Source organism: Hemibagrus wyckioides, linkage group LG06 (assembly GCF_019097595.1).
Source record: "Hemibagrus wyckioides isolate EC202008001 linkage group LG06, SWU_Hwy_1.0, whole genome shotgun sequence".
NCBI lineage: Eukaryota > Metazoa > Chordata > Actinopteri > Siluriformes > Bagridae > Hemibagrus > Hemibagrus wyckioides.
The window spans coordinates 39489444-39514287 of NC_080715.1; the positions used below are offsets into that span (position 1 = coordinate 39489444).

General features: G+C 38.7%; 1 protein-coding gene across 1 annotated transcript; it reads right to left on the reverse strand.

The window, feature by feature from the left end:
- Positions 1-937: 937 nt before the first annotated feature.
- Positions 938-24448, reverse strand: kcnk2b (potassium channel, subfamily K, member 2b). The gene is made up of 7 exons (XM_058393668.1): positions 24088-24448; positions 20574-20884; positions 15189-15306; positions 13203-13363; positions 8652-8874; positions 8252-8394; positions 938-5418 (listed from the first exon to the last, which is right to left on the reverse strand). Coding segments are annotated over exons 1-7 (1290 nt in total). The 5' UTR covers positions 24089-24448; the 3' UTR covers positions 938-5085.
- Positions 24449-24844: the final 396 nt, after the last annotated feature.

A 24844-nucleotide genomic window follows, 5' to 3' on the forward strand; every position in this document is an offset into this window, starting at 1 on the left:
TGCATTCAATTCAGTACCTGATGCATTCGATTCAGTACCTGCTGCATTCGATTCAGTACCCAATGCATTCGATTCAGTACCTGATGCATTCGATTCAGTACAAACTGCATTCAATTCAGTACCTGCTGCATTCGATTCAGTACCTGATGAATTCAATAAAGTACCAACTCCATTTGATTCAGTACCTGATGCATTCAATTCAGTACATACTGCATTCAATTAAAGTACCTACTTCATTTAATTCAGTACCTGATGCATTCAATTTAATACCTACTGCATTCTGTTCAGTACCTCATGCATTCAATTTAATACCTACTGCATTCAGTTCAGTACCTGATGCATTCAAAAACGTACCTGCTGCGTTCAATTCAGTACCTGATGCATTCAATTTAATATCTACTGCATTTGATTCAGTACCTGATGCATTCAAAAACGTACTGTACCTGCTGCATTCGATTCAGTACCTGATGCATACAATACCTACTGCATTGAAATCGGCATCTACTATATTTAATTCAGTATCAACAGCAATCAAGCCAGTACGTACTTCATTCGATTCATTACCTCTCACAGACGATTCAGTACCTGCTACATTCAAATAAAGCACCTACTACATCCATTACCTACTGTTTTTAATTCAGAACCAACAGCAATCAAGTCAGTAAGTAGTTCCTTCGAGTCAGTATCTACTACATTTGATTCAGAACCTATTGCGTACGATTCAGTACCTACTGCGGTGTGTTGATACAGTATGTACTGATGTGTAGTATCTGGACTTACAACATCCGCCATGTTGGCATTGTCATGTGACCCATGGATGTTTCTTTATTCAAGTTCATTGAAATGGTTTTAAATGCATAAAAGGATAGACTAGGTTATAGACTGAATCATGGAGCCAGAGTCAGGCATTTTAATAGCAAAAAAAAAAGATCTTTATTGTGTCAGGTCATTGGAAAAAAAGGTTGTAGGTGATTTTGAAATACAAGAAGAGTTCATAAACACTTTTCAAGTCCATTTGAGTTTCTTTGTTATAGATGAATCTTCCGAATTCTGATATGCAAACACTGGCAAATAGACAGACATTGAACATGCAGCTGAAATTCAGTACTTCATTGAGACTCAGACATAAGGAAAACTATACAGGTGAATGGTTTTCAAATTTAGATCCAGATGGTCCTTAAGAAAAAGAAAAAACAACACACACACAGTACATGAGTAGACATGCCTACATTCATGAGTGATCTCATTGTCTTTAGAAAGAAAAAAAAAAGCTTGAGGTACATTCATTATGATCGAGAAATTAGCCAGAAACAGGGTTTGGATACAAACAAACCGGCAACAGGTCAAAGTAAAGCTATTGGGACTAATAAGGCTGATTTTAGAAAATTCCGCTGCACCACATGATTCGTTTTCCCAGCAATATGAAGGAGGAATAAGAGTAAAAAAAGTAAATTCATTAATGCGACTTCGTGTGTTAGCTTGGGGTGCTTTACGTACCACTGCTTTAGGCGAATCAATAATGCTACAGCAACTCACAGTGCCACAGCGTCCATTTTCACTCGGAGCTGGCTAGATGTGGGCGTGTCCAGATCAGCGACATGAAAAAAAGTGATGCAAATACAGAGCGGCACATGATCCGTGGCAAAGAGCGCGCACACTACTTCTCCTTCGTCTTTGCTGCATGTTAGATCTATACAAACGCCAAATCTCCCTCGGGAATGCTTCGTTTTAGCCGCAAGAAATTACTTGGAAAGCTAGTTAGTTATGCCACCCGCTGATAAATGAATGTTACTATGGCAACCAGTAGTAGTAATAGTAGTAGTAGTAGTAGTAGTAGCAACGCCTACTGGCGACTTCTCAATACATGAATGTGTGGAACGTAGCTCAAGTTAGTAGAAAAACTGTTCAGGTGAGGAATGAATCATTTCAGGTTGTGCGGTTAATATGGAAAATAATCAACGACAGATTGGAGCGATGAAGCTGAGTCACTGTTACTAACCTGTTGTAGCAAGTTTCTTTCCTCTTACTGTATTCCAGAGCAAATTATTACCATTTTCATTTATTAAAGAACACTTTTAATCTGTTTATGTTAGTTATTAGTTAGGTCACTTCCTGTGACAGCGCTCCTTCCACACGTCAACAATCTGTCCGTTTTCTTAATGGAAGAAGACTTTCCCGTGAGGCAAAACACATACCATACAGACACGACCATAAATGATACATTTACAGCAAAAGTTGATGACCTCGATGATTACAGGCAAATCTGTTTCCCTTCGAAAGATGGCATTATTAATAGAAAACTGTGATCTGAGGATGTCAGAGCTGCTGACCAATCAGAATCCAGAGTTCATCTTGTATATATGTATATAATATATAAGACAGGATATATGTGATATTTTGTCATCGTCTTAAGGCTGTATGCTGAACCCTACTTCCAGACTGAGCAGAAGCGCGCACACAAACACACACACACACACACACACACACACACACACAAGCCCCTGCAGGCAGCAGACGTTCTGTAACAGAAGGTCTTATCTAAGCTGCAACATCTCTCTTTTCACTTTTACACCGTTTCCTCTCCATGACCCGAGAGGTTGCTGTCAAAACCATCACGTCAAACACAGACGGGAAGGTCATCCGTGAGCGAGTCGGGAAACATGCTCCATGCATTCAATACATACTTAAGGTTTCACCTACTCACTAAGAATTTCGCCTAATTCTCCATCACATGCAGTACATTTGATCTGAATGCTTTACGCTGATGGATTCAAGATTATCTCAATGTATATATACCATTAAATCTGTTGCACCACTTCAGAAAGGTCTCGCTGTCTCCACGGCCAAAGGTCACTTCCTGTATTTGAAAGCTTTGATATGAACGTATGAAAGCGACGAAGGCACGAAAACACCATGTTGAAAGTAAACTTAAAAATGAAATAGATGTTTAAAAAAAATTAAAAATAAAGGCTGAGGTGGTTTTCACACTGGGCTGTGGTCTAAATCCGAGTGCAATAGTTTTGGCACCCCTGCAATCTTAGATTCACTTGATTCTCTGAGCATTTGCGTTCCTCTTACATCATCACAGACGTCCATGGACAACCCAACCATATTGGCACACCGTAATGTGCAGTAAGGCACCTCGCCTGTCTCTTGTGTCCCACCCACAACGTTCCTCTACCACTCATAGTACACTTGTGCTCTGGAAACGAATGATAAACATGTGCAGGTTACTTTATTCTCTGAACAATTGTGGATCTGAATAATAGTTTCATTCACGTTCATGGGAATCGCAGCACGGTTTCCAGTGCAACCCGAACCCATACCTGGAAGTCTCGGGTTCTGGTACCATGGCATGCTTTCCGGTCCAAATGAAAGCTTTCACATTATCAGTGACAGTGTGAAAACATTCATAAAGCTGTTTTTTGACATGTCAGAGATGGAGCAAAACTATCCTAGTAGTCCATTTTTGGTTTTCAACGTAATGACCAGAAGCTAGCGCTGATTCCCAGTCTTATTTATGACACATCGATCACGATCGTTTCGAACTTTTCACAAGCTGACAACTCTTCTCTCATTCACCCCATGCACTTCAACCACTTCTTGGTGCTAAAGCTGATTAGAAAATTGTTTAAAAAAATTAAAAAGAGAAGATGTTTCAATACTTTGAATAAACACCGCCTCTATTGCCGCGTTCCCTTTTACGTTGCATATGTCAGCCTTTAAAACATGCCGCTTCAGATAACATACATAACAATACAGCTCAGGACGTGCCATGACTGAGAAAAAGAAAGTGAATGTTTAAGCAGGATAGGATTCATGCAATCAAATTCTGCAGAAGTACCTTTCATTTCCAAACTAAAAAAAAAGAGTTTTTTTTTTTTTTTTTTTTTTTTTACAAAAGCTGCAAAATCAAGCATTTTTGGCAAAAAACAAACTCTCTGAAATCCTGCAGCGACTGATTAATCATAAATCCACCCCTAAGGTTTATCTTTCTTAGCCGCTACTTTCTGACGATTTGAGCATCTCTGGGACATTATCTGAGTAGGATCTTTTGTGAACTGGGTGCTTAGGCGAATTTTGTTGTTTCCGCCAGAAAAAGTAAACAGCGATGCTAACAAACGATACGAAATTAAAATATTGCTATCATTTTCCCACATGGTTTCATGAACAGCACGACCAGTTTCTAGGGTGTGTGATTCATTTTTTTTTTCATTCGAACCTTGTGTGTATTGTGCAAAGGTGACACGGTTCATCACATCATCATCACACACACACACACACGAGTGATCGGCGACCGCAATCCGCATCCGAAATGCCGCTGGATCTCTCCGGAGTCACGTCTCTGATTTGCACTTGTAGTCTGTGTGAAGTGTGAAGTGTGTGTGTGTGAGAGGCAGACTACACTCGGTTGCCATGCTTTAGTAACCATGGCGATCCTTGTAGTTTTTTTTTTTTTTTTTGTGGCCGGGAGGCTCGTGTCCTATTCCCAGCTCACCATGGCAACAGCAGACCTTAGCAGCCCCCCGGGTTACCTACCTGTTTTGGATTTCAAACCCCATGTGGGTTTGCTTTTTCGCTTAATATCCAAGCAGATTCCAGAAATAGATCAAAAACACATGCAGTTTTGTAAGAGTTCTGTAGTCATTAAGGCACTGAAATGAATTGCAGAGCTAAAAAGATGTAGACATTCTTTGTTTTGTTTTTTTTGTTTGTTTTTTTTCTTTTCTTCTAAACAGCTCGCGAAATTAACGAAACAAAATAAAAGAAAACCTGGAACGATGGAGACGCATTCAGAGTGTTGCTTTAACAAGTTCCAGAAGGTTCTCGTCACTTTTTTTGGAGGGAAAAGACACAACTGGTTCATCGTTGATGGTACAAAGTAGTTCGGAGGCTTTAGCGCTCTAAGTGGTGAGCTTCTCTGAGAAAGGGGCGGAGTCAAGGGTCAGTGTGAGGAGGATTAATCCTGTAAACGCTCTTCAGAGGTGAAGAGTGCAGAAGTTCTAATCCTGAAATCCTTCACACGCCACTCTCACTCCTTTCTCTATTCTTTCCATCTCTTTCTTTTTGTCTCCTCCTGGGTTCTCATTTCAGATGTTCTATTATGGCGATGTCACGCCGGTCGGCGTATTCCGGGCTGAGGCCGTTGAGGAAGAGGCTGCCGTTGCGTGCCAGCGCGAAGCTTGGATACGTCTCTCTGTCTTCTCCAAAGTTGACAGAGAGCGCCCGCTTTCCCGGCGTCATCTCCTGGCTGATCGGCGCGTTGTTGAGCCCGAGCTCAGCCGAGAGCTTGCGCTTGATGGAAGCGGCACGCTGGAACTTGTCGTAGATGTCAACGCTGAGGCGCCGACGAGTCTCTTTGAATTCAGCAGAAACGTTGGCCGTCCACTCCGCCGCGTGCGCTCGGAACTCACCCACCTGAGTGAGACAGAGAAATATTCCTTACTGTACCGGCTTGGAAAACATGATCAATGTTTTATGGAGTAGTAATGTATTGCATTTGTAAGGAATTAACCATTTAGAGTTGTGGAAATAGAACCAGTCTTTTCGTTAATCAAGTTAATCCACGAAACATATGCAGCTTTTCATATTACTAACTGAGAGTAACTCCTGAAGAACTCAGGAAACTGTCACAAAGCACTGGCACTGGAGACTCTTTCCATAAAACGTGCAGAACACTCCATTGTATCAGGGATTTATTTGTTCTGTATACAAGTCTGTGTTGTTAAGCCGTTACTATAGAAACAAAATATTCGATCAAGCATCAGCATTAGAATTGCAATATAATTTCATTTCGAAACTCCTTTATGTTCTCTTGCCTTTCTTGGTGTTCTGAAAAACTAGCCGGCATTCTCACAGAGAGAGAGAGAGAGAGAGAGAGAGAGAGGCTGTGCACAGTACCAAACCACAGGGAACAAAACAAAATAATAATTGAGTGGATAAATGCAAAAAACAGGTAACTGCACTGGCGTGAAGTAGGCAATAAAATGATGAGCACACACTATTCCTGGAGTGAGAGAGAGAGAGAGAGAGAGAGAGAGAGAGAGAGAGAGAGAGAGAGAGAAAAGATTAAGTGCAAAAACACCGGCAACCCTTTTGAAGTGAATTGAATGTGTGGGCGAGAGACTGCAGACTATAATCAAGTATAAATAAAGTAAAAGGAAGCTTGGGCTTCGTAAGGGAAAGATGAATAGAATACTTTAGATGCTTTCTGCGCTAATGAAGTGGGTTCCAAAATCTCTTTCTTTCTTTTTTCGTGTCCTCCTTTGACTACACTCATGTACGTGCTTATCACTTTAAACCAATAATGTGGAATTGAAAAAGAGACCTGCTTATGCATGCTGTGTGTGTGTGTGGGGGGGGGGGGGGGTCTGCTTTCTTGACAGCCCATGTGAATCTCACTCTCTTATCATATATAATGAATCGCTCTAAGAACCGGAGGAAAAGGTGGTTGCTAGGAAACCTGCGACAGGTGTGATGGCAACTGGGGGTTACTTGGCTATTTGAGCAGTTAACAGCTTTAATCCCAAATGATCCGTCACAATTGTCTGCCTTCTGTTGTTATTTTTTATTTCCCTCCATGCCTTTAAAAATCAGCATCATATTCCTCGATCTGCACTTCTTTATGATATGGTATCTTAGCAACATGATCAACTTATAAATTTATTTATTTATAAATAAATAAATAAATAAATAAATAAATGTAGTCCCTAAATAACACAGGACCTCAGAATTATGCATTTCTCCACATCCCATATATCAGAAACTATTTTTTGTTTACATTTTTTTTTCAAGAAGAACACTCCACTCTGCTTGAAGGACAGTCGAAAGCCAAGATATTGATTCCCTTAATTTATCTAAATGTATCATGCAGGACTTAAAAGTAGTGTAGACGAGGCACTGAGTGTTGTTGAAGACTCCTTCAAACATATTTTACAATAAGTCTTTACTACTTAAGTTGTCCATTAATCATTTCATTAATTCACATTGCCCATGAGTCATTTATTTGATTCACACCACACATAAATCATTTATTTGATTCACATTGCCAATGAACCATTTATTTGATTCACACGACACATGCATCATTTATTTGATTCACATTACACATGAATCATTTATTTGATTCACATTGCCCATGAATCATTTATTTGATTCACATTGCCCATGAATCATTTATTTGATTCACACGACCCATAAATCATTTATTTGATTCACACTGCCCATGAATCATTTATTTGATTCACACGACACAAGAATCATTTATTTAATTCACATTGCCCATGAATCATTTCACATTGCTTATAAATAATTTATTTGATTCACATGACACATGAATCATTTATTTGATTCACACTGCCCATGAATCATTTATTTGATTCACACGACACATGAATCATTTATTTGATTCACATTGCCCATGAATCATTTATTTGATTCACATTGCCCATGAATCATTTATTCGATTCAAACGACACATGAATCATTTATTTGATTCACACTGCCCATGACTTGTTTATTTCACTCACACTGCCTTTGACTCACTTATTTGAATCAATCACTCACTTATTCAAGTCACACTGTCTGCTTCTCATTTATTCCGTCTTAATTATTCACATCACACCGCCTATGACATTTATTTGATTCACACTGCTTATGACTCGTTAATTGGATTCACACTGTCCATGACTCATTTATTCGGCTCACACTGTTTGTGACTCATTTCTTAGATTCATGCTGTTTTTGACTCACGTATTCAATTAAAACTGTTCGTGACTCACTTATTTGCTTCACACTCACTGTCCGTGACTAATTTAATCATTTCACACTGTTTACGACTCATTAATTCAATTCACTAACAATTATTCACTTCACACTGCCTGTGACTGATTAATTGGATTCATTTATACAATTCACAGAGCCTATTTATGCAGTTCACACCGCCTGTAACTAATTTATTCTTTTCATACTGTCCCTGAGTCATTTAGTTGAATCACATTGTCTGTAACTCACTGATTCGATACATGCTCTCTATAGCTCATTTATTCAATTTGTGCTGCTTTATCTGTTCAATTCAGGGTGTCTCTGAATCATTTATTTGATTCACAAGGCTATTGACTCCTTTATTTGATTCACAAGGCTATTGAATGACTCATTCATTCGATTCACACTGCCTGTGATTCATTTATTTGATTCACACATTTTTTTAAGTATCAGTTTAGCTCCACTATCCGTGTTCACCGAGCCTTACCTCCTCTTTTGTTTTCTTTGAGATGACCCGGAACCAGTCCCCGATCATGCTGAGCACTGCAGCGAAGTAGGCCAGGCCCACCAGAATCCAAAACCATACTACCGGCTTATAATAGTCCTCTAAGTATTCCATCTCGGAGCCACCTGGACAAAAGAGAGACAGAGAGAGACAGACCAAGATTTTTTTTGTTAAAGGTGCAGGGCTTTGATCTGGATCATGTCACTGAATTTATTGTTAATCAATATTGCAAGGGGATGGCCGAGTGACCGGCTGCAGGTCAATATGGACAGTGTTTGCAGAAGGGTACTGATAAAGAAAAAAAAAAGGTCATTGGCCATTTTAAGTCTTCTTCCAAATGAAAACTGTAACACATAAATAAACTGAGTGTGTTGTTACTTACCGTTGCTGTCCTGCTGGTGACGGCGTTCGCTCTCACCCGCCACGAAATCACCAAAACCGATAGTCGTCAAGGTGATGACGACGAAGTAAATGGCCTCTAGGGTGCTCCAGCCTTCAATGTGCTTGAAGATGATGGCTGGCAATGTGACAAAAAGCAGGCAGCCAAAGAGAATGAAGAGCACCGTGGAGATCACGCGGATCTTCGTCTGGCTCACGTTCCATTTCTGTAGCAAGGGAGAAATGGATGGATGAATTGATCGATGGCAAGATAGATAGATGGGTAATTTTAGGGTTTATATTAGTTCAGTGGGATATATTGACACATAAATAGATGGATGGATGGATGTATATTCAATGGATATATAGTCAGATTGGAAGGGTTGACACATGAGAATGGATAATAGATGGATGGATGAAAGGATAGATGGAGGGTGGGATGGTTAGATAAATTAATAGATTAATAGTTTATTGGAAAGTTGGCATTTGTGAATGAATAATGGATTAACATATAAATAGAATGAGGGAGAGATATATGGATGTAGAGTTTTAGGGTATATTGGAAGGATTGGCACATGGGATGTATCATTGACAAATAAATGGATGAACGGATAGTTGAAGGAGTGGATGGATGAATGGAGAGAGATATAGATAGAATGAAAGGGTTGGCAGATGGGAATGTATAATAGATGGATGATGGGATAAAGAGATAGATAGTTGTATGTTTTTTTTGGAAATTTGGTACATGGGAATGTATTAATGTATACATGGATGGATGAATGAAGGGATAGCTGGAGGGTGGGATGGATGGATGGATGAAAAGACAAATGAATGTATGGATGGAGGAATAGATGTTATGGATATATAGATATAGTCATAAGGTGTATAGGGAGTATATAATGGATGGATGGATGGACGGATGGATGGATGGATGGATGGATGGATGGATGGAGAATTTACATAAATATGTGACTTATGGAAAGGCAAATTGGAATGTATAACGTGTGAATATAAATAGATGGATAGATAGATGAATGGATAATTTCTAATTACCATAATTATAGAAATTATAGCAGAACTTCTAGCATTCAATATTGTGATAGCAGCAAATGTGCAATAAACAATCACACTCAACCTTGCTTCTAGAACCCAAAAAGGAAGTATCTGATCCTCAGTTAATGAAACCCGAGGAGGTCTGTATGAGCTAACACAATCCATTTGTTTCAATTCAGCCCAGAGTTCACCAATGAAGCCCAATAAAGCAATAAAGTAAGCTTCATCCTCCTCCAATAATTAACCCGCATTCCATTTGCTGTGTCCATTAGTCTGGTGTGTTAAATCAATGATCTAAGATCAGATAGTAAAAATCAGTTCCTTAAAATAGATTTTAGGCCTGTGCGCTTTGCTTTGCGGTGCATCTATATGTTCATTATGCTTAGAAGATAAAGAGGATCCATTAAATCCAGTGAATTGTCCACAGTGTTGAATAATGGAAAGTTGTAAAGAGAAGTGTCTTTTTATCTACAGTAGAAGCCTTTCCTGAAAACAGACAGTACTGTTTAATTAAATTCGCACTTATCTGATCTTATCTGTCGAGCCTGACTTCTTTTTATTACAGGAAATAATTTCGTGCCTTACTAAACCTTATTTTTTTTACAGTCGCACTAGGTGAATCTCCATGGTATAATATAGTTTATTATACTGATTAAGTTGATACTCTTACCTCTCTACTCTGTGCTGTATTCCGCTTATACCACAGCCATTTTCCCACAATTATAAATCTTTATTTATCAATAAACCAGATATCATCTTGTGACTAGAGAAACAATAACTTGTTAGGAAAAGTACAATAATTGTGTCTTTTAGCCTGTTTATATCAATGTACAAAATGACAAGGAATTGATTACAGGTTACACAAGTAATGCCAAATCTACCCATGGAGCATAACTGTCCAGAAAATAACACTATGTAAGACTATGGTTTATATATAATATGAACATGATTGGATGAAGAGATAGATGGAGGGTGGAATGGGTGGATGGATGAATAATGAATATATTTAGAGGGATGGATGGATACATGCATGAAGATTTTATGGAGGGTGGAATCAATAGATGGACAGACAGCTAAATTTATGGATGGAGAGATGGATTAATATTATTTAGTTCTAATGTTTATAGAGAGGTTTAACACAATGTATAATGCATATATGGAGGGATGGATGGATGGGTGGATGAATGGATGGAGGGATGAAGGGAGGGATGGAGGGATGGATGGATGGATGGTTTATATACTTAGATGGTTTATAAGAAAGGTTGGTGCATGGGAATGCATAATGGATGAAAATGAAGGGATGCCTGGATGGATGGATGGATGGATGGATGATTGAAGTGATAGATGGAGGGTAGAATTAATGGATGAACAGCCAGAATAATTTATAGACAGTGGGATGCAGAGATGGAGGGATGGATAAAGGTTTATATAGAGGTTTGACACAGTATATAATGCATAGATGGAATGATGGATGGATGGATGGATGGATGGATGGATGGATGATATGCTTATATGGTTTATAGGAAGAGTTGTCACAAATTTATAATGGATGAACATAAGTGGAATGGATAAATTGATGGATGGCTGGATGGATGGATAGATGGATACACAGATGAATTAATGTATGGATGGATAAATTAATGGACAGTATATGTATACTATACGGTTAACAGGAAGGGTTGCATATGGGTGTATATAATATGTTGACATAAATGAATGGATGGATGGATGGATGGATGGATGTTTGAGGGGGTAGATGGGAGAGTTGGGTCAATGGATGGACAGACAGGCACATTTATAAACATAGGGATGGATGGGTGGATGGATGGATGGATGGATGTTTGAAGGGATGGATGGATGGATGAATGGATGGATAAATGTATAATTATTTGGTTTACGGGAAGGGTTGGCACAAGGTAATATATAAGGAATGGAGGGATGGATGGATGGACGGATGGATGGGAGATTAATTTTTAACATCTGTGTTTCAATCCAAAGCCATAGTGTAACATTACTACTAATGAAGGCAAAACCCTACTATATACCCCTTGTGTCTTGTTTCGGAGGTACGGTCCAGTACTCCTAGATTTTCCTCTTCATTTTTTTCAATCTGGACTCAGGGTTTCAGTAACCCTGGAAAACCTTAAAACTTTTATATAAACTTCAACAACTCATCTAGCTTTCAGCTCTCATGTGTTCAATGCAGACAGTCTAGTGATGCTAAAATATATTGATTAAAATTGTCCATTTTTTCCCCTTTCATCTTTTGGTATGATCCATCATTCATTTCTAAAACTAGCTTTTTATCTACTAGCGTATTTCTTTTGCTCTTGATCCGCATTAATACTGCAGAGTGTTTTTTCCTTTCATGAGCCTCGGGTAGTTTCGTGTGAAGTTTCGGAACAAGTCGGAGCTTGGTGAAGGTTTTCAGACAAATTCTTATTCCACGGGAGTGAGTCAGGAAGTCCAGGATGTAAATATTAGATACTTTCAGCTTGGCCTTATCATCATACTGAGTACCAAGAGAAGCCAGACGTCCTGGATCAACCCAACAACGTCAAGCTTGTTTTTCTTAGTTGTGGACAAAACACATGTTTAATGCATGTCTAGTGTTGACTTAAAATGTTTTGTTTAGATTCTAGTCTTGACTCCGCCCCTGTTTTGTCACTGGTGCATTTCCTGACCATGTTCTCTGTTTAATTCTTAATTAGCATGTTCATTTATGTCACCTTTTTAGCTAGTTGCAAACTATTATTCATTGTATTAGAGTAAGGCTGTGAGACTTGTTTCCTGTTCCCATATTTCTTCCAGTTTTTCACATTTTATTGCTTCTTGCCCTACAGCCCCATGTTGCATAGCCATTACTATAGCAATGATAACCTATTTCAAATGAGTGTGATTTTCAACAAAGAAGACCATATAATATTTGCAATCCTTGCTGATATCAGCTCAGAGAGAGAGAGAGAGAGAGCACATGTCGAGGCAAAAGTCCCAGATCGGGTGATGATGCACATAAGCAGAGCTGTGATAAAGCGAACACGATGCTACTTGATGGTCCTGTGAGGACGTTCGGTGTGAGTACAGCATGATTTATGTCTGAAAGTGAGAGCTTTTCTCAGGACAAATGAACCCGGCACAGCGAATGCCTCAACGTTTCAGGCTGCAGTAGCGTCGATAATTTCAGAGAAAACATCTTGAGAGAGAAACTGAGAGAGAGGCTGCAAGATGGAGATGTGTACTTTGGGTTTTATAGCCCGAGAGTCTAATAAAATAATCAGAACAAGCCAAAGCATGCTTCAATGTGCACCCAATGTGTTGCATTTATTTATTTAGAATCCTTTTTCAGATCCTTGAACACAAAATTAATTTGTTTTAAACAGATAGTAAAGGTAAGGCAGCAAAAATGAATGCAGAGGGTTAAATTTATCGCAATATGCATATTATATAAACAACATCCACAAGTCATGGAGGAAAAAAACATTTTTTTTTTTTATTCACTCACCACAATCATCTTCTCCACTTTAGCGATGCCCTTTCCGAATATGGTCCCCAGCTGGTCGCCCACTCCGGCCAGCAGGAAGCCGAACAGAGGGATTCCCAGCAGCGCGTACACGATACAGAATATCCGGCCTCCTTCTGTATGAGGGGAAATGTTCCCGAATCCTGCAGGAGAAAGAGTAGGCTGAGGGCAAAATCTAAACACCAGTATATGTGCAGTATGTTTGCAACATGTTCTATAGTAGTGTCTCTGGGGCTTGGAATAAACACATGAATACATAACATATAAAAATCTTGTCATGGCTCTCGAAAGGCTCTTTGAATTGTGTTTTTAACAAATTAGTGTTCAAATTTATATATGATTGCGTACATTATTTACAGAAGTTAAATACAGGATGAAAAAAAAGGCACAGGTGAGGGTGTCATGTGATGTTTCAGAGAATGATGATTTGAGAATGATGCTGATTTCAAACTATATAGTATTTATTTAAATTTTCCTTACATAAATATTGCCATATCGTTCGACCTTATGTCTGAATATTGACTCATTTTTGTCCCCTTTTTCCTTCTCTGTACCTTTCACAAAGAACTTAACTAGAGCTTGTCATGAAATTCGCTTTTTCGTCTCTGCTATTATTTTTGATCGACTGTCAGGAAAAATTAGAAGAAAAAAAAAAAGCTGTATATATTAATACACTACCTCACCTCTCCTTCTGAAAAAGCTCTGCGTTCTGTATATTTATATAGAGGTTGAACGGTGGCAGATAAAGAAGACGGCGAGGCTGATAAGACAGCAAGACTGAAAGAAAGAAGAAATAGGAGAAAATCGCTAATGGAGCAGAAATGAAAGGCGGCTCAAGTGAAATGTGGGACGTCGAAAGACGTGCATGGGTGAAATGTCAGGAATAATAGCTTCTTTTTCTTTTTTTTTTTCCAGAGCGAAGAATAGGAACCTGAATGAAGGGACGCTATTATAGAAGTCCATGTGATTCAGTGCAGCACTGCGAGGAGCCAGTCTTTTAGAAGTTGACTCGTATCACAGTGTCTCCCTGATGTGGAAGTGGGAAAGAGGAAGTGAGGTAAAGCTTTAATTATAGTTTTAGACCATAATCCTTGTGTATGTACAATCTTTCTTTCTCTCTCTCTGATGATCAGAAAGAGATATTCCCAGAAAAAAATTCCCTGAGGAATGAATCTTAATATCCAGTATCTCTCTATCTTGCAGATTTCCCTGACCTCAAGCCAGCCTGCGTGCAATTAGCGTTTCCCTTTCCCCCTCACCTCGCCTGTATGCAGTCAGCACACCCTCAACTTCCCTCTCCACCACTTAACTCGAGCAGTCACTTGTCTCTGTACCAACCTGCTGATTGCAATTACTGCCAACTTACTCTCTCTCTGTCTCTCTTTGTCTCTCTCTCTGAAAATCTTTCTCAAGCCAAATTAACAAGACTCGCAAATTCAAACAAACTTAGTCACGCCTCGTCTAATTGAACCCGAACGAAAGACGGGATGAGGGAGGATCATGGGATAAAACTCGATCTGCAGCTCACAGTACAGCTGTCTATGGCATATGCAAATATTTCTCTCGCTCTCTCTCTCCATCTCGAACACATTCTGTCCGTCTCGTGTTTGGATCCGTCGCGCTGTTTGTCGCTCTGATTGACAGGTCTATCTGGGGGGGTTATCTAACTGTCGGTAAACGATTGAATGCGTTCCACTTTCTGTTTTTCTCTCCTCATGTTCACCATTGGAAGGAACTCAGTCAGCTGCAGAAACAACCATGACGGGGATTATTATTCGCAATTTCTGACACAGATATCATAAGCTGATTTGGCTCCTTTTACACGGATCTGGATTCTGATTGGTCAGATTGCTGATTGCTCTCTTAATAGATCGTCTGCTCAGATTGGCCACGCCCATAATACAAGCGCTGCAAATATCCAAAGAACTGCTTGCCGACGTATAGTATTAATATTTAAATGTGTAATACCTATAGTGGTGATAACAGTCCCAGCGAAGAAAAAGGAGCTGCTCAGATCCCATAAACTTGTCACGTTGGACGAATTTCCAGAAGGGTTCACGCCGGCTCGAATGGCGGACATCACTTGCTGCAATCAGAGAACAGGACATGAGATGTATACAGTACTGGACATTATAGGAATGACCTCAAAGATCAGTCAGGATGTGCGACAAGGGAGTGTTTTCTTAATATACACACTGCTTTAAAAATGTAATACCTGGCTCACACTAGTGGACAGTCAGGTCATCAGGGGTATAACTACTGCCTCCCTTCAAATGACTGCAAATCTTCCTGGATCATCATGTGATGTGGTGTAACACATCCTATCTATTCCAGTCCTGAACATATTTGATAAATTAACGCATATGGAGAACATATAGAACTAGTAAGATCCAGGATCAGGCTTGTCTCAATTATTTTCCATGAGAAAATTCTTCAAAGGTCCTAGAGCGTTTGTGAACATAACCTGAAAGTGTGTAGAGTTTATGTTGTAGAAATGTAGTGTTATGAGATGGACAGTAGTCTGACCCGGGCTTAATAAGTGAAAAAAAGTTAGCCACTACTCAGATATTATGTTGGAGTTATTGAGTATTGATCGAGTACAACAGCTTTTCTGTCCTGACAGCTTACCCATAAAGGCCATATAACTGAGGTGTTCATCATTACACCTGTCTGTCATATTAGCACATTATCAAGACATGACTATCAGAGACAATTATATTCCACACACTCACACACACACACACACACATTCATTTTCCAACAACAGCTGTTCATTCATATCTTAGTGTGTTTGTGTCTCCATAAACTACCTTTATATCATTTACTTTATAATAAATGACTCCAGGGAACAAGGAACAAGCATCTCTCTCTCTCTCTCTCTCTCTCTCTCTCTCTGCCTCTCTCTCCCTTTCATCTTTCTCTGTCTCTCTTTCCCTCTGTCTTTCTGTCTCTTCCTCTTTCTGTCTCTCCCTCTTTCTCTCTGCCTCTCTCTCTCTCTCTCTCACTCCCTCTTTGTCTCTGCCTCTCTCTCTGTCATCTTTCATCTTTCTCTCTCTCTCTTTCTCTCTGTCTTTCTGTCTCTCCCTCTTTCTCTCTGCCTCTCTCTCTTTCATCTTTCATCTTTCTCTGTCTCTCTCTCTCTCTCTCTCTCTCTCTCTCCCTTTCATACTTTCTCACGCTTGTACTTTCATAATCATCGGATGGATGACACACACACACACACACACACAAACACATACAATCACACCTTATTCAAAATCACAACTGGTGTCTGGAGAAGGTTCATTGTACTGCCAGCTATCAGGAAGCTGTAGAGAAAACTCGACATGAATAAAAGGCTGCTGATTTGAGGAAATTCAGAACAGGCGGAAGTGCACAGAGAGAGACGTGTGACGTGCAGGGGCTGATGGGTAACGTAATGTATAAATAACCATGACAACGGACAAAAAGCCTGGAGAATTTTCGGATAATTCGGGTGATAAAATAGAGATCAGACAAAACGTAACACAATGATCACAGCCATGCAGAAAAGTAGCAGCACACACACACACACACTGACTATGCTCTTACCCACACATATAGATGTTAATTCTCTCTCTCTCTCTCTCTCTCTCTCTCTCTCTTTCTCTCTCTCTTCTTCCAGTGAGCTATTATTCCATGATGCATGATGTGTCAATATAATTTACCGTCATTATGCGATTTAGTAAGCTACATTTAATTAAGCTAAGTACTTTCCCTACATTATGAGAATCTGTACAGAAGGTATTTATCGTTTTTTCTCAGCAGTATTAGTGCGACCATCCTTTTCCCAAGCACCTTTATTATATTTATTGTACGAGTGAAACCATACAATTAAAGATATTCCAGGTTACTACTACGTCTTTATAATAATGACACCTTTTCTCCATCTAAACCATTTCCTCATATCAGCATAATGATGATGATGATGATGATTATGATGTAAACCACACTTAGTTTGTACAATTGTTATGTAGCTAATTATCTGACTACAGTTGCCATGGTTTCCAACTTCCTTATATAGTCGAGCTATGATTACAATTTTTTTTTTTATATACAACCCTAGGAAATAATTGGAATGGTTGTAAATTTAATGATCACTTATTCTTGGATTATGGGCAAGAAACTAACAATCATAACTACGGGCCATAAAACAGTTCTGGAAAAAGGTCAGCGACACAGGTCTACGCTTTAGGTAACAGACCAATCACAAGAAAGGGGCGGAGACAAGACTGGAAACAAAGCTAAAGCATATGTCACTAAGCAAAACAAAAGGACATGAAAGTTTTAAACGACTATTTCTCGGTATGCTATGTAAATATTCATTCGTTGTGATTCTGATTAAATTTGCTGGTTTTTTTTTTTCTTCTTCTCACATTTCCCCTCGTTCCCTGTTTCATAACCCAATGTTTAACAGTTTCATGTTCCAATGTTTTATTAATATTTTTAAATATTAATAAATTAACATTCTGATTCCCTCTGTCTATCCTTCACTTTCCCCAAGGCCACTAGAGCACTAGATTAGCCAAGCTGGAGACTACGAAGATTAGGAATAAATACTCTGTCTTTTTCCTGGCGCAGGAGGAAGGTGACTGTTCCAGTGCTGCAGGGCTTTCACTTCCTCCACCATCACTGCCATGTTTAATTACTCCCACTGAGCAAAAACAGCACAGCCATTTATCTTAAAACAGCAGTACCATGGGAAAGATGGGAAAGATGAGATAAAGCTAGGCACGATTCCCACGATATTTGATATATGATATTTGATAGCACACAATTTTTTATCCCTATGTCAGCTTTTCCGCCAGCCAGCTATGTAAAAACTTGCTATTTATAGCATATTGACTGTAGACACTCCCGTGGGGATGCCCTATATATAAATATATATAAGCTTATCCCCCAGAACCCACGCTCGGTGATTTGTCACAATATTGTTAAGTCAGTTGCATGAAATGAAACACCCAGGAAGATAGATGGTGGATGTTATATGTATATACAGTATGTGTGACTACATGAGTAGTGGATTTGATGTCTCTAAAATCATTAATAAATCATCAGAGGGTTCCGGTGATGATCTTTTCCCCAAAGCCTGGTCCTGATGTTAGCTGGATCCGTACCCAAGCGAATGAAATTCCCAAATCCCAAGGGTTTAAATGAATTTGCAAGTTCTCCTAAACCACGTAACCATGGCAATGACAAATCATTATGGTTACAGAGGAGTATATGATATACAATGAGACGCTGGACATGGTGACATGTCACCAACAAATGAAGGACAAAAATGCTTGGTTGATGATCAGAGAATAATTGGCCAGGCTGGTTAAGCTGACAAGAAAACCACTCTTTACAACCGTGTTAAGAAGAAAAGCATATCAGAATCTGCAGAAAACAGCATCAGGTTCGATTTGTTTTAACCAAGAAAAGAAATCTGAGGCTGCAGTGGAGCCGGAAAGACCAGTCAACTTTTCCATAATCGGGTGAGGTTGTGTAATTGCATGAATGAGCAGGGGCTCCTAGTGAAGTACAGAGGGAGTGTAGATCATAATCAGAGCCTGTTTGCAGACTTAATTTAATCAGGGAACGTACGGTTACAGGACTACAGTCAGCGGGAGTGTTTAAACAGGAGATATTTAACATCGTCTGAACATGCAGCTGTTTTTTTTATTTATATATTTATTTAAAATTAAGTCCTTGAACGACTATCTGTGGGCACATTTTTCTGGTCATAAGTGAACCTTATTTCATCATATCATATGCTTTAGATTAGTTTACATGCCGTCTAGTGAGTCTTCCAGGAAAATCCTAAATAATCTCAGTCTAAGCTTAATCCTGCAAAAAAGATGGGCCCTTTTGTGACACCTGTCTATCCGACGCTGAGCTCCACGAGAAGAAAAAAAAAAGTTAAACGAGTCGATTTTGGCCTGTAATGTAGCGAACATGTTGTCGAGGAACAGGATATGACAGTCGTTAAAGTGAGTCATTGCGCACTCTTGTCCCCTGCTAACTGTGCCCTTTTTATTCCCCTTTGTGTCACAGTGTGGTGCTTGAAAGCCTGGCTCGAGAGGAAGACAAAATAAAGCATTCACAGGATGAGGGTTGAGGGATTTGCTGCTTCCTCTTTTTTTATCTTTATCGCTTATTAATGCTGAATGAAAGTATACACAAATGGGTTTGGGTTCTTCTTGGTTTTCCGAAGAGATGCATGTGAAATATCTTAGGAAAACTCTGATATTTTTGTGTCTTCGGTCTTACTTATGTAATCGGACAGCACGGAGACACCAAGGTTGAATCTTACAAGAGGCCATTTCAGACACTTGTGACCAAACAGAGGACAACTGTGTTCTGGGGCAGTGAAAAAGAAGAGAATTGATCATGGACTCTGACAGAGCTTAAGACAATGGTCAGAATTAATCTTTAATTATAAATGGTCTGGCCAAAAATAATAGATAAAGGGTTTGGTCGGGGTTGGGACTTGTCCATCTGATAGAGAAAGATAGCTAGAGACAAAGAAATGGCAAGAATGTAGAGTGGACTAGCTGATGGTGTTTTATCCTCAGGTGGATGTTGGGAACACTAGAAGCAGGAATACACTATAGATGGGTCAAGAAAATACATGATAACAAAACTAGCTCACAATCCAGTCAATTGAATGTCAAGAAGGAAGTCAAAATCATCAAAACAAACAGAAAGAATGGTAAGAATAATCTAAACTAGACAAACGTGACAAGAGCTTACAAGGCTGTGTGTTGACAATACTGAGATTTATACAGGAAATGGCTATGACAAGAGAAAACGTGTCCACAAATTGGATGTAATATAATATATAATTGTTTCAGAAAAACCGGAAGTTATTTCACTCTCATTCCAACATAAACATGAGAGATAAACAAGGTTGTTCATCTAATCAAGCAGCTGTAGGATGCCGACAGAGGAAGACAGACAGGAATCCAGTGTAAAACAATAGCTGTAGAATTCTAAAAAGAAAACAAAGCACTATTCACTATTAAAATTTCCAAATAGACAGCTGGCACAACTTTTGTCAGCTGGATTCCTTCAGTAACGCGTGAACTAGTTCAAACGATCCTCTCTGGATGCTGTCCGTGGTGCTGAAATCAACCAAACACGTTTGCTTTCTCCAGCAGTTTCAATCAATTTTTCTTTTCATGAGATAAAAATATAAAACCGCATGACAACGCCACAGGCAGGCTTCATCTCCGTGTGAGTTTGTGAGTGTGTGCTTGTGAATATTTATTTCCTGGGAAGCTCAAAAACACATTAATGGTAATGATTTCATTGTGTAAGTAAGTGTGCAAGTGTGTGTGTAGGTTGCCTCACCTTCACTAACTCCTCCAGCTCGGTGGAGTTGACACAGGGGTGATCAGCAAGAAACTGAAGCTTCTGGGTAAGGATAGTGAGTTTCTGCAAGTTCTCATGCGGCTGCTCAAGGGCCTTGAACACCGTAGCACCCATGATAAGGTAGAGGACGACCAATAGGAAGACGGTGAGCACAGTTTTCCAACGCATTACGCTGACTCGTGGCTCAAACTCATCCTGAGTGTTCAACACCACCGGCTTGGCGGAGAAAGACAGGCGGGGCTTGGAGTTGTGAGCAGCAGCTTTGGGGTCCAGAAGATCAGGAGCGGCCACTGAGTTCAGAAGAAAGAGATGAATGATTGGAGGTATTCGTCTTTACGCTTTTCGTTAATCCGCTGAAAATCTATTTTCAGCAACATCTTAGACTAATCTGTGATTATGAGTAGCTATGCTGCTGTTAATTATGGAATACAGCACTATGGAAGATGCTGTGGTCTAAAAATATTAACGAATGAGACGTGTATTTATTATTTATTTATGTATAGACGTCCATTTATAGTTATCAACACAAGTTAGTACCTTACATCAATGCTTCTTAATGTTGCAGAGAAACTGTAGCTCCTTCCATAAAGATTTGGATGAAACCCATTGAAAGCCTACAATATGTTCATTAACCCTGTAAGGAACCGGTTGTGAAAGGTTTACAGCACTAAATATCCAAAGGAAAAAAAAAAGGAAAAAGGAAGCTGCTGAATCAACATGACATTTAACAGCACAGAGCAGGTCACTATAGGTCAAGCCCTATAGAGATACTCCTACTGACATAGTAAGCTGAGCTGAGGTGCTGTTAAATGAGGTAGAAAGTTAAACTCTGCAGTGTTGTGCTCCTCTGAGAGATAAAGCCAAGAGTATTTCAGAACAGATTGTTTTTTACAGGCACATAAGAAGATGTTTAATGTGCAAAGGCTGCCAAGTGAATGTAATTATTTTAATCTAATTATTTTTTTTTATACTGCAGTAGAAGTGTTCTGTTGCTTCTGAACGTCTGTAATGTTATTTTCAGCTTTGCCGTGTTTCTGCTTAAGATGCTGCAGCAAACGTGTCCTTGAGTGACCAAACTTGTTCAAATTAAATCAACAAATTTATTCAACACAACCCTACACCACCAGGGATGCATACAAATCTTCAAAAAATGCTCTGATACTGGCATGCGATATTACACAGTGTCGTGCTAGCATACATTGTTTTGCTAATAAACAGACCAAATGGCAAAGCAGACTTCCAAGCAATCTGATAAAACAACTTGAACTTATAGCTACATTACTAACAGTGCATGACAGCAACCAATGATGCAGGCTAGGCAAAAATAACTGAACTAACTGTGTGAGTCTAAAATCAAAGCACTCTTATTCAGTATGTTGTTCTTGATGATTAGCTACAGCTGGTCAATGCTACTGAGATCCCAGTGTCATCAAAATAAAGCAGAATAAAAGAGCTTTCTCAAACTAAGGTAACTAACATAGCCAGCTAGTGGACTTCCAGTAAAATTTTCAGCACCATCCCTGATTTATTCAGGTTCTATATTTCGGTATCTGTTCCAAAAACCCCACAGTCTGAAAATATGGTTCTCTGGAAAGAGTGAGATTGTACTTCAGTAAATTTAGTATGTAGCAATCATACTCTCGTTAAACTTCAAATATCTACCTGAGGGAATTTTAAAACATATCAGTTACATCATTTAAACATCACTGAGTATTCAATAGTATAAAAAGCAGTTTTCTTTAAATGATCGAAACATATGAGCACAAGTTCGTCACGCTCGACGATGCATGACTAGCTAGTTCGCTAAGCAATTAGGCATCAACGGAAAACAAAACTTACTAATTAGTTAGTTTTGGATACTAATCTACAAAAGATGACAATCTTTTGAACATTTAAGAAGGTAATTTATAAACTCTAACTAGCTAGCTCATTTTTAATGAGAGCTGTGCACAATTTGACTTGTTACGTGACTGAGCTAGCTAAATTATAACATAACTAGCTAATTTACAAATCTTAAAGTTAAATTTCATCAAATATATTTAATTTTATATATACCTGAGTCTATATTATATCTGATGGTGAAGTGTAAAATCAGCTTTTTAATTTTTTTAAAATAATTTAATAATTTAATAAAACAATAATTTAAATAATACAAATAATTTACAAAAATGCAGGGTGTTTAAAAATAAAAAACTTTTTTGAATTTACTTGTGTAAATACATTTCAATAATATTTCATTATTTCCCCCGATTTCTCAATGTTTTTAACTTAATTGCTTCTTTTATGAAACTTTATTGTTTATTTTTTTTAATTGCACCTCTGCACCTAACACACTCGGCATCCAACCCTTTACTAAGCCTATAGACATTCTTTATATTGAAGTTAAATGATCTCCAAAAACAATCAATAAATAAGCGGTAACTCTGACTCCCATTGGACGCATCGATCTTTAAAACACTCTCTTGCGACCTTTATTTAACTGAAGCAGAAAGCTTAAGGTGCATTCTATATGTAGCATGAAGCAAATTAACTATATAGATGGACAGTTTAGCCATTTTGTATCCTGGATGTGTAAATAATGCATTGCTTATAGGACATGACAGGGATTCCCAAACCTTTTTAAGCACAGTTGGATATTTTAACTTTCATCCTGAAGACTTGATCAACTTACATCATTTATCCCATATTTTTTTTTTAAAAAAGTTGTAAATCCGTGTTCTGTGTGTTTTGGATGAGTCTAAATCACTTTGACTGACACGTTTTTCCTTGTTTCATTGCTAATCTCCTACACTAGTGCATCTTTACAGAGAAGAATAAAAACAAAAGCTTCAACAGTATTTATTCACTCCACATTTACATTCATGTGAGAAACGTTTCAAAATATCAGCACACAAAGTTCACATTTCGACCAATAAAAATAATAAAAGAAGAGTTTGTGTGTTTCTAATTTGAGCTAAGGAATATTTATCAACTTTTATATTTGCTTGGAATATGAAGGACATTTCTTTTTTATTAGCTTCTAAAAAAATGCTTTAGCTCAAATTGGAAAACGCTCCATTCAGGATCGTTTAAGGCTCAAAGGAGGAGAAATGATGAGGAAAGGAATCCTTAATGGATCTCTCTCTCTCTCTCTCTCTCTCTCTCTCTCACCAACATTAATTTAATTACTTAATCTTTAATTCACATACAGCGTAACATTTTATTCGTCTGTGTCTAAAATATTGTATTAGTTTTGGCTTTCTGGTGGAATTTGTTAGTAACTGTAAGTGTAATTATGTAATAGTAAAAATTATTATTTTTTTAACTATCTATCTATCTATCTATCTATCTATCTATCTATCTATCTATCTATATATATATATATATATATATATATATATATATATATAAAATACCTACCATAGATAGAGGTGTGAGGTGATACTCATAAAAATGATAAATAAATAAGTAAATAATTAAATAAACAAATAAATAAAGTCTACTAGCTACTTACTTCTTTAATTCCCAATCCCAAATGTTCGCTTTCCTTCATCGGCAGTCTTTCCGGTGTGATGCTCGCGACGCTTACGTTAGTATTTCCGTTCAGCTCGCGGTTGTCGCGCGCGCCGTCTTCTGAATCCCGTCTCTCTCCACGCGCCGGTTGATGCTCTCGCTGAAACGTTATTACCCGGAACACCGTGTCCAAGTGAAAACACATCCCACCCTTTATTTAAATATATATTTATTTATTTATTAAAGACGTGCTCCAGATCGGTTTCCGCGCATCTCGGTTACCGGAGGAAGACCGGCGGTGGTTGTCGCCGTGGCGCGCGGGCGCTTATCTGAAGTAGCGAACGTACTGAACTGATTCCGAACAGACGCGCGAGGCCAGGGAAGAAGATGCGCGCACGCGCGCGCGAGCGCACGCCCGCCCGAACGTACGCACGCACGCGTACACGTTTCCTTCACTCTTCTTAGTCTTGCCAAAGTAGTCAGTGTGAAATTTAGAGAGAGAGAGAGAGAGAGAGAGAGAGAGAGAGAGAATAACATAAAACACAAAACACCAAAATGTGTTATAATGAGGATTTATGTGCTATAAAGACTTTTGTTTCTCTCATACTTCAGCAATCCCCAAAGAATTCCAAATGTCATTTATTAATGAATGATGCATCATGCTTTTTATCCATTTAAAGTTACACTTTATTGCCAAAAGTTTTGGGACACCCTTTCGAAATCATTGAGTTCAGATGTTGTTTTTCAGAGCTTGGGCT

What these genes read in the sequence shown, in the direction of transcription:
- kcnk2b (XM_058393668.1), bottom strand. An exon ending in GACTGTTATCACCACTATAG is followed by an intron (nt 13,364 to 15,188) that starts GTATTACACATT and finishes TTTCTCCTGCAG; the next exon opens with GATTCGGGAACATTTCCCCT. An exon ending in TCACCAGCAGGACAGCAACG is followed by an intron (nt 8,395 to 8,651) that starts GTAAGTAACAAC and finishes TCTTTTGTCCAG; the next exon opens with GTGGCTCCGAGATGGAATAC.